This window comes from Erigeron canadensis, chromosome 5, assembly GCF_010389155.1.
Source record: "Erigeron canadensis isolate Cc75 chromosome 5, C_canadensis_v1, whole genome shotgun sequence".
In the NCBI taxonomy this organism is placed as follows: Eukaryota; Viridiplantae; Streptophyta; class Magnoliopsida; order Asterales; family Asteraceae; genus Erigeron; species Erigeron canadensis.
This window is the reverse complement of record NC_057765.1, coordinates 38886430-38896770: the sequence shown is the minus strand read 5'-3', so window position 1 is coordinate 38896770 and position 10341 is coordinate 38886430. Positions and strand designations below refer to the sequence as shown.

At 33.8% G+C, this 10341-nt stretch overlaps 1 protein-coding gene across 1 annotated transcript; it reads left to right on the top strand.

The window, feature by feature from the left end:
* Positions 1-796: 796 nt before the first annotated feature.
* Positions 797-9188, top strand: LOC122600911. The gene is made up of 13 exons (XM_043773688.1): positions 797-988; positions 3696-3786; positions 3924-4008; positions 4188-4272; positions 4964-5024; positions 5136-5234; positions 6168-6425; positions 6779-6981; positions 7058-7132; positions 7936-8005; positions 8096-8176; positions 8707-8786; positions 8864-9188. The coding sequence occupies exons 1-13, from the start codon at positions 873-875 to the stop codon at positions 8940-8942; spliced, it is 1383 nt and encodes a 460-aa protein (XP_043629623.1). The 5' UTR covers positions 797-872; the 3' UTR covers positions 8943-9188.
* Positions 9189-10341: the final 1153 nt, after the last annotated feature.

Sequence of the window (10341 nt, the reverse complement as noted above, 5' to 3'; positions counted from 1 at the left end):
TTTGTCGCTTAGGCTTGTCGGAAATGATTGTTTTTTCACATTGTTCACCACTTTCTCAATATTATAATGGGCGGTTAAAAAAACCCGAATAGGTTAACCGGTATCGGTTAACCGGTTATTATTAATCGAAATCGGTTAGATAGGTTCCAGTTTTAAAACCTAAAAACCGGTTATTAACCGGTACAAGTTAACCATAATCGATTATTATTGTTTCAAAAAATAACCGAAACCGATTATTAAAATTAATAACCGAAATCGGTTAACCGCTTCTTACACCTCTACTCCTTTATGTTTCACCTTTTCTTATTTTTGGTAATTCTGTCTTTAAATTATCAGAATTGCCCTTGAATATTTATTTTAATAATTAACACCTTAAGCCTTTATCTTTTTAAATATTTCACTATCACCTTTACATCAACCTACACTATTTGAGACTTGACACCGCCACTACCAGAAATAATACTGTCACCGACAATACTAGACCACCATGCCTATTACCGCCGCTGCATTGCGCGGGTACCATGCTCGTATCTATTTACAAATTGCTTTGTTTTATTTTTATACACAGATTTTATTAACTTAGTAAGCAAGATTTTAATGTTATAATTTAAATACTCGTAATTTTTTGATATAAACAAGATCTAATTTAGAAATAAAAAATTTTAATTGGCTAATAATTTATTAAGATAATAACCTTCTTTTAATACACAACAATCCCCTTTTAATACATCGAGTTAAAGAATAGATAAAGCAAAAATGTCGCCCTCTTTATAAAAAAAAAACAAAACACATATACTCTAATGCATCTTTTCAAAGATTTCTCAGTCTTCGTAAGAAAAGAAAAGAAAAAAAAAAACTAAGTTAAAACAAAGATGTGGCGGGGCAGAATATCAAAATCCTTACAAACTTTCACTGCTCACACTCTACTATTCTGCTTCACAATTTTGCTATTTCTTAAATTGGATCATCATCTCTTCTCTTCTTGGTGGTTAGTCTTTTTCTTTTTTACTTAAATTTTGTATACTGGTATCCATTTATTGCATGATGATGACTAGTGTTTACATATTAGTGTTATTGATAGATAATGATGATTATTTGGTATTTTCCTTATAATATTACGAGAGTAAGTATCCGCGCGTTGCGGCGGTGAGATTGTGGGGTGATAGGTCATAAAGTGTAATAGCCAAATGCCTTAACCGTACGGTTCCGCCCTCGGATTTAAAAATTCGTCGAATGACATCTCTAATGAAAGAGCATGGAATTTAAGAATACCTATATAATTTTTATAATTTTTCGATGTACGGTTTTTTGAATGAATTGGAGCAATAAATGATTTATAGAGGAGAGAGAAAAAAGATAATTGGTTGAGATTTGAGGAGAGAAAAAATGTGTTTGGTAATATAGAATTGATAGAAGGGACATTTTGGAGAAGTAAATGTTGAAACTTAAAATGTTAGACAGGGGAATTTGATTTATAATATAGTATAGATTAGGGCATAGGTGGACCTACATAGAAGCAAGGGGTAGCCGGGGCTACAGGTCCGCTAGATCCATGTAGTGTAATTTTTTTTGGAAAACGATGTATTATTTATTGATGTTACGGGTCAAACCAATATGGGATACCCGTCAATGTAACTTTTTCAAAACTTTCAAAAGATTATCCTAATAATAAAACTTATAAAGACGTACTTGTGCAATTAAATGATAAATGGAAACTACCAAAGTGCCAAAAACTCTTAACAATCATTATAAATAGCCAAAAATCTTTAAAAAATGGTAACAATTTAGTCGGTACCATTATTTTACGTCGATATAAGCCAGCAATAAAAAAAATTGTGCTACCCGTCTCTATGAATCTTGGGTCCGCCACTGGATTAGGGGAGGGAGTGATCTATCTTCTACCTCCCTAACTCCCTCAACTTACCCATTCAAATTACTCCAACTCATTATAATTTTGCATAATTAACCTTTTTTTTAATTTATATGTTTTATTAATAACAAAACAAAGTAACTCCCAAATCCCAATGCCGTCTTCCACGGGTTTTGGGTCCCAATACCGTCTTTGACAGTGTATGACGGAAGTTGAGATGTAGACAACCTTACCTCTACCAATGGTAGAGAGGCTGTTTTCAGGTTCTACCAAAGGTAGAAAAGGACCCTAGACTTGTTGGGCATGAGGATCGAACTCATGACCTCTGTCTCCAACCACTCATTACATAATATTGAAAAACACATTACATAATTAAAATAAAAACCATACATAATTAAACAAGACCGTACATAATAAAAACACACAATGCATTAGTTTAAAAAAAATCAATACATAAAATTTGTAAGTAGTTTAATTAGTTTATGATGTGTTTCTCTTTTGATTAAGTAATGTCTTTTAATTTCTAGCCCGTTGTATTTTATTTTTAAATAAAATGGTTTTTTTAGGAATTAATATATTATTTGTGTTTATTTTGGTTGTGTTTTTGGAAGATTAAATTGGTATATATATATAGGAAAAAAAAAGAAGTTTAGCCCGTTTTACACTTTTGGTCCCTAGCTCGTGCAAACTTACAGAGTTGGTCCCTGTAACGATCACTAGACCGTTAAAAATGTTACACTTTCAGTCCTCCCCCTCCCATCTCCCTTCCAGCCCTCAACGAGCTTCCATCTCGCCAGACCCCATCTCCCTCGAGTGGCGGCCGAAACCTTCTCCATCTCCCCATCTCCCTCCTCAACCCTCTACACACTCCCTCCCCCCTTAGTATATTGGAAAAGTGAATATAAGGTTGTTCACTTGTCTGGTGAGTGGACCCTTGATTATTTTTATGGATTTAAGTAATTAGTAAGTGAGTGTTTCACGCTTAGTGCCTTATATTCTCCTTAGTGTATATATATATATACAGTAATGCATAACCGGTTAATATCTGTTCTACTGGTCTGTATTATTAATGTGTTATTGGATTTGAAGCCCATATATATATAGGATTTTTACAGGGTGGCCTAGTGATAAGGCGTATTGAAGGTCCACCCGGTTTTGGATTTTCCATGATAGCTTGAACAAGTTAGAGATTTGTATAAATATAAAGGGTAACTAACTTCTATTTGTTATGCTTTGTGTGAGGTTCAAACCTTGGTTAATGCAAAATATATAGAAAATAAAAATTGACAACGCTTGGGTACGTGGCAGTGCGAGTCTCCTGGTTGGAGTTTGTATGGCTGTGAAACTCGGACAGATTAATCGGTTAAAAGCCAGACTCCATGCTTCTCCAAACAAAAAAAAAAGAAGATTTTTTTGGTATTTTGATTGAGCCTTATGGAAATTTTGGTTTACATCTCGAAAGTGAATGGATATTAGGAGAGTTGGTTCGTCTTTTGAATAAAAGCTTGATTTAATGGAATTTTTCGAGTTGGGTCATATAAAAAAATCCTTACTGAATTTGCAATTTGTTAAATTCAAGATTCGACTAGGAAGAAATTAGAAAAAGTCAAATTTGTTATTATCTGAAAATTTGTTATTTGCTTAGGTGTTTGAACTATAAACCCGATGCTACTTCTATGTTGGAAAAAAATTATGTAGTTGAAGGACTGAAAGATTCTACAAAGGTTTATTTCGTGACATAATGTGGATGTTATTCACCAGAAATAAGCATTTTGTTTCAGATTTAATTTTGTTAAATATTTGCTTTATATTCCTTTTTATGCAGGATTATTTTCTTCCCGCTTTTCTTATTTCATTTAGTCGTAGCCCCTGGAAGATTTTCGTTACCTGCACCAGCAGCTTCCCTTGAACACCATGTATCGTTATATCTTGACTTATCGTTGTATTTTCTTTCCGGTGATGGTGATTATCAGACTTAAAACAATGTGATTAGTGTTTAGATCTATTTGACGATTTGCATCATGCAATCAATCATATCTATTTTTTTGTGCAGTGGGTACCATGTCATGCGATTGTTGGCATGCCTTTGCTTGTTGCCTTTGAGCTGCTTCTTTGTGTCTTTTTGGAGAGCGTCTATGGTACTCAACGTCTTGATCTCACTTCCCTTTTTTTTCTTTCGAGTTTTGTGAACCAATACATTATCTCAACCACTACTCAAAGTCGAATTGTCCCTTTTAGTTGTGACTTAATCTAGTGGACCCAAAGTTTGTGTTTGTTTATATTTGTTGGTAAGAGCTTATTGATATCTTATGTGTAGTTATGAGAATTCCTGCAGTAGACTTGGAGATCGTCTTTCTGCCTTTATTGGTATTTGAATTCACAATTTTTGCTGACAATCTCAGGTTAGACATTTTAATGGTGCTCATGTTATTTGTTGGTGATCTCTCATGCTTGACCTTGATTAGTTTGTTCAGAGTACTACTGATTTACTTTCTTTGATGTTGGCAATAATTTCACTTGTTACAACGCTTCCCCATGATGTGCAAATTTCTTAAAAGTAAACTTAATGCTCATTGTATATTACTCCCTTTTAGATGTCCTTATCAAAAATTGTCACTTGAGGCCTAATAAGACACCACTTTAGGCGGTTCTATGTTGAACTTTGAACGATATTTAGAATTGAAAGACTAACATGCCTCCTACAAAGAATAAATATGTGAAGTTCTCATTATATAGGCCTTATAAAGACTAAGGTAGTGTTTCTTATCTAGGCATGGAATGCCAAAATTGAATGACCGAATGGATTATATTGTCGTAAATGCATTTAGCAAATTTATACCCTGTAGAAACCGACACGGCCATTTATTGTGGATGTGATTCTTTGAATTTGTATAGGTGCGCTATGTGCAACTAGCAATCTTATAACAGTTCCCCGTCATTTTTTGATGACCGATTCAATAACAATGAACATGAATACATCGCATTTGAACTTATATGTTTGTCTTATGAACTAATTAACAACCACATATAATTCCTGAATTTGCATTATAGGCTTTTTGACATGTATGAAGTCGTATCATGTTTTGTGTACAGAATGTTACTACCAGGAGATGAAGAAAATTTGAGGGATGATGAAATATGGGAGATACTTCCAGTAAGTTTAATTGATGAAAAAGTAGTTACTTCAGTGCCCGATATTGTGTTAGTTTATTCTTGCTTTGAACTACTAGATAACTACTAACTGGCATTTGGATTACTTTTTCAGCACTTCCGGGTATGTAGTTCCATGATGTTATCCTTTTTTGCTACCTTGATCACCCTTTTAAAGCTAGGTGGTAACATTCTTTGTAAATCTTTTTTTTTAGTAAAGTATCATCAATTAGCATATGATTGGAATAGCTTTTGTGATTGTGGTCTACCTACGCATCATCCTTCATATTATGGAAGTTCTTATACCATGTCTTATTTGATTAGCAGATGGTACTGATGATTATGATTGGTTGTGCGTGTTCATTTTCCTTGGGTATTGTCTTCTTTCTGCCGAGAAGTTTTAGTCTTGTAGCAAATGTCATAAAAAGATAATCAACTGTGGTCTGCTTGTGAGGTTTTTGTCAAAATGGTACTTTCCAATTTGTGTTAAAGAAATGGTGTTTGAAATTTTGGGGTTTTAAAAATGGGTATTCCTCATTTGTAGAATGCGGATTGACTAAAAATTATTTCCCATTCCAGGCAGAGGCGGTACCAGGAAAGAATTCCAAAGGGGGCAAACTTAAAAAATTTATGAAAAATAAATCTAAAAGGGGGCAAAATGTTAAAAACCTATAGAAAATTTTTAAAAATTTATGAAAAATTTAAAAATACATGACAAAATTTAAATTTGGAGGGGAGCATTGGACCCCTTGCCCCCTCTTTAGTACCGCCCATGATTCCAGGAATGCGAATTGTAGCTTTCCAAAAGATTTTTTACTTTTGTGGTATTTCCAAGCCCAACAAAACAGCAATATGCACTTGTAATATGCGGAATACAAGGTGTTCTTTTGAAATACAATCTGCATTTCTCACATGTGGAATGGAAAGGATTATGTTTAGTAAATCCGCATTTCACAAATGTGAAAGACCTATTTTTAAAAGGCAAAAATCCATAAAAATGGAACCTTTTTACTCAAAATTCCTTATTGAGGGAACCTATTTAGGTTTTGACTATAAAAACAAAAAAGTGTTGGCTAAATTAAATTCCGACGGTTCATCACCTTTTATTGCAATTTGATCCCTTGTAATATGTTCTAACTTGTTGCAGTTCATTGGCTACAGAATTGCAGAGTGCTTTGCTTTTCTTTTTTGCACAAAGTGGTCAAATCAAGTGATTCACAGAAATTCCCAAGCACATGAAGGCAGTTTATCAACGGGTACTCGATATCTTGATTGGAATAGTGGCCCAGTAGTTGCCTCAGACGATATCTCTGTGGATAGGATGTGTGGATTGCAAGACATTGGTGGTCACATAATGAAAGCTCTTGTTGTTGCATTTCAAATCCTCCTTTGTATCCGCTTAAAGGTAATTTGTGATGGATACTAATTAATTGCATTTTTTGCCCAGAAAAACCATTAACTTTCTATCACCTTCGATGAAAAGCCTTAAATTTTCAAGGTTTTTTAATAAAAACTTCCTAATTGCGATATCAGAAAAAACTATATTGGCTTTTTTAAATGCGGTTCTGAATTGGCACTTTGATACTGATTACCTGCTGTGAAAGTTTCAAGAATGCAAGGTTCCTTAAGTCATATTCTGAAGTTTTAGTGATTTTATAGAAAAAAAGTTGGTTACCTTATATGCAATAAATGATGCAAGTATATTCCATAAATAGTTTAAATAATCTTTGTTTACGTTATGGTCTTCCCGATTTTCAGGAAAAACCTGTTGCTGCTAGTAATATCCCACTTGCCATTGTCTTCTCTCCTTTACTTCTACTGCAAGGAGCGGTAGTACTTTTCTCTGGTTCTGAATTGGTGGAAAAGATCTTACTTTTAAACAATGGGACCCGCACAGGAAGATATTTTGTGTTTTCTGCTGGAGCTCGAGACTTCTTTGGGTATTTGTACCGTGGCTCAAGGTAAATCCATGAAGTGTTGACCAAACCTTAGTCAAAGTTTTACTCATACTAATTAAAACTCTCATTTTATGCATAGGTTGTTTGGTTGGTCATCGATTTATGAAGAAAGTCGGGAAGAACAGGCGCGACTTTACCATGATAGAGCTTTGGGGTAATTACTGTTAACACAATAAAGAGTAATTAAATATCTTCAAGAAAATAATTCAACAAAAATTTTCTATGAAGTGCATTATCAAATTTTCTTGTATATAGTATTTAAATGATTTTTTTCAACATTGTAACTCCTTTACCTGGGTTTTAGTGTCTACCAAGTGTTCACATAAGTACTTAAATTTGATTTTCCGGGAATCATCAATTGGCTTTATAAAATTCGACAAACTTAAACCAGTGAATGGTCAAGGCGGAAATGTCGGGGGTTAGGCAGATTAAGTAAACTGGTAAAAACAGGTTTTTGTTTTAACGGAGCGACAGGCTTCATTTCTAATACAAACAGGTCAGGTAACAGCTCAAATTTTGTTGAGGATAAATTGTGTTGTTTAACATTTTTTATATACATATTTAATGCGTTGATCGTTGTTATGGAAAAATCATCTAATATGAATATGTCGATTAAATGATTTATGAGGTTATATGCATCAGATGTAGACTTTGGTTGACTTTCAACCTGTTTGTCCCATTTAACTGGTTCTCCCTTTAACCTATTTGGGATAAAAAACAAGCTTAATTGATCAATAAATTGGTCAGAAATAGCAGCTCTAGGCAGCAGCAGTATTACGTTAAGAAACTAGAAAGACTATAGGGTTGTTGTCAAACCTGCGATTTGACACCGATTTTGGGGTTGGGGAGATCAAACATGGAATTAGTAAAACAATCTGTGAAATGGAAGTTGTTGACAATCGCGGTGTTGATACTGGAACTGGGTTTCAACATTTTTATATGTTTGTGTATCCGCAGTTATAACACTTTCTGTGGATATTCACCTGAAGTGGTAAAGAAAATGCCGAAAAAGGATCTTGCTCAGGAGGTAAGAAAGCACATTTTATTTTGTTACTTCTCACACCATATCAACAATAGGATTCGTGTTTACAAGTTTAGGCTATATTAATCTTCTCAGGTGGGGAGACTTCAGGCTGCTCTTGGTGAGAAAATGGAAACCACAAAATTCAGCCTGCAAGAGGTTGAAAGACTCCAAAATGTAACAGTTCTAAATCTTAATTCTTGGCTGATAATTCTTTTACTTCAGTTTTAATTGTTGAACTTCTATGCTATTCAGAAATGGAAAATTGGGTAGGTCGTACGGGTTTCTGACATAAGTGAACTTGGACTAGAATAGTATTTGTTCTGGTTCTCAGTTGTAAAGGGCTTAAGAAAACGATTTTGAGACCTGTTATGTACCAGAGCCAGAATAAAAACGAGATTGGGGTTTTTTTTTACTTGCTTCATAAATATGTTAAACTTGAAATGAAGCTTTTTTTGTTAATATTGTCCTTTGGGGACTGAACTAGTTATAAACCAGAACTGGACTGGTACTGAAGTGATTTGGATCTTTCTGGCTCTGGTTCAGTTTGGTTATATTCCGATGAATAATCCTAGCAGGTGTTCTGACGGTTTGGCGAGTAACGTGTGAAAACAGGAAAGTATTAAATAGGTCTTATCTAGATACCCCTAATTTACTTTGTGATTATGGGTTGTGAATCATGTTGCAATTGGAACACATTATGCCAGGAAAAAATTCTGTGCCAGGTTTGCTTTGAAAGACAATTAAGCATAGTACTCCTTCCCTGTCGGCATTGGATTCTTTGCAGGTACTTATATTAATACTTGAGTTTTTCTTTTATCTGTCTCTAATTGTTGCCATAAAATTTCAATCTATATCTTGCAGCATGTGTTCTGTAAAGTGTAACAAATGCCCTATATGCCGCGCTGTTATTGAGGAGAGGTTACCCATATATGATGTATAGCCTTGGTTATAAGAATTATCCGAAAAGTTAGACACAGTAGCTAAAGGTGCAAAGATTTTGCAGATTCATGATAATTTTTTCTTGCCTTGTTGCCAAGCTTTTGTGGGCTAAATGCTGAGTTGATACAAATATTTTACTAGAACATTAAGAAGTTATACATTACTTTTCCTCTAAATTTTTACTGTATATAAATATGCCATTTTTCTGGCTACCCAAGGAGCCCTTGTCTCATCGTTAATAACTTAATTCCAATGTCTATCTTCTATGAAAATGACCTGCATGTCACCAAATCTCTCATAGGTTACGTTCAATAAACAGAACATGCCTTCTCGTAACCTCATAGTTGAAGCACTCCTTTGATTTGATGTTGCGTTGTACAAGTGTAATATAGTTAAAACATAAAGTATGTCAGTAGGCTTCCAGGTCGAGTCCAAAATGCAAGAAATTGTGGTTTATCTTGATCGTGATTTGAAACAGACGTGTAAAAGTGTTGCAAAAACGTACAGTAGAGCATATTTTGGTTTTCAGAAAATGCAATTAGCTATATGCCTATATGCAATATTCACTTACAAACACCCTCTAAAGATCACCCAAAGACAACCACTCATATTCTTTTTCTTTCACGTTTTCCTTATCAAAAGATACTAAATTACAAAGAAAAAAAAGAAAGAAAAGGGCATATAAGCTATCATTCTAAGTACGTACATTAAAACACAAGTGCTCTGATGTTTTTAGCATCTTAAGCACAAACATAAAACAAGATTCCAAAATCAGCGATTCAACATTCGCTGATGTAATAGTCCTGTTACTATCAACAAACACAAAAAGCAGGTAAGGATATGGAACTATACCTTTTCATCGTCTGAAAAATGAATACCTTTCAATAAATTATGAAACTTCAAAATTTCTCGACATCAAACATACATATAAACACACACATGAATAGATAGATGAATAAATATTTTTTTACTATTTCGGCATACACACCACTCCAAGATGTAAACTAATGGATGCGGCGATGATCAAACCAGCTACATATATATTCCAAACTTAGTACGTATATCGAATTACCGATTATTGTTCTTAAATAATGTCATCGCTCTTGCACATAACATGTTTGGCTACAAACTCAAACTAAAGTCAAATTTCATATAGTAATGAAATTGAAGATAGTATGTTTGACTAAAAGTCAAAAGTATAAAGTCAAAATTGTTTTCACGAATATTACTTTTCAACTAAGTTTTCATTACCAAAAGATTTCAATGATTATATTTATATTTTTATTTAGTTTTAACACAATATGTTATTTGTTCGTTCTATTTCTACCTTATCATAAGTACCCGGTTTTGAGGTGAAGTTTTTAAATGAAAGACAGATAATCAGCTACACCTCCCTTTGT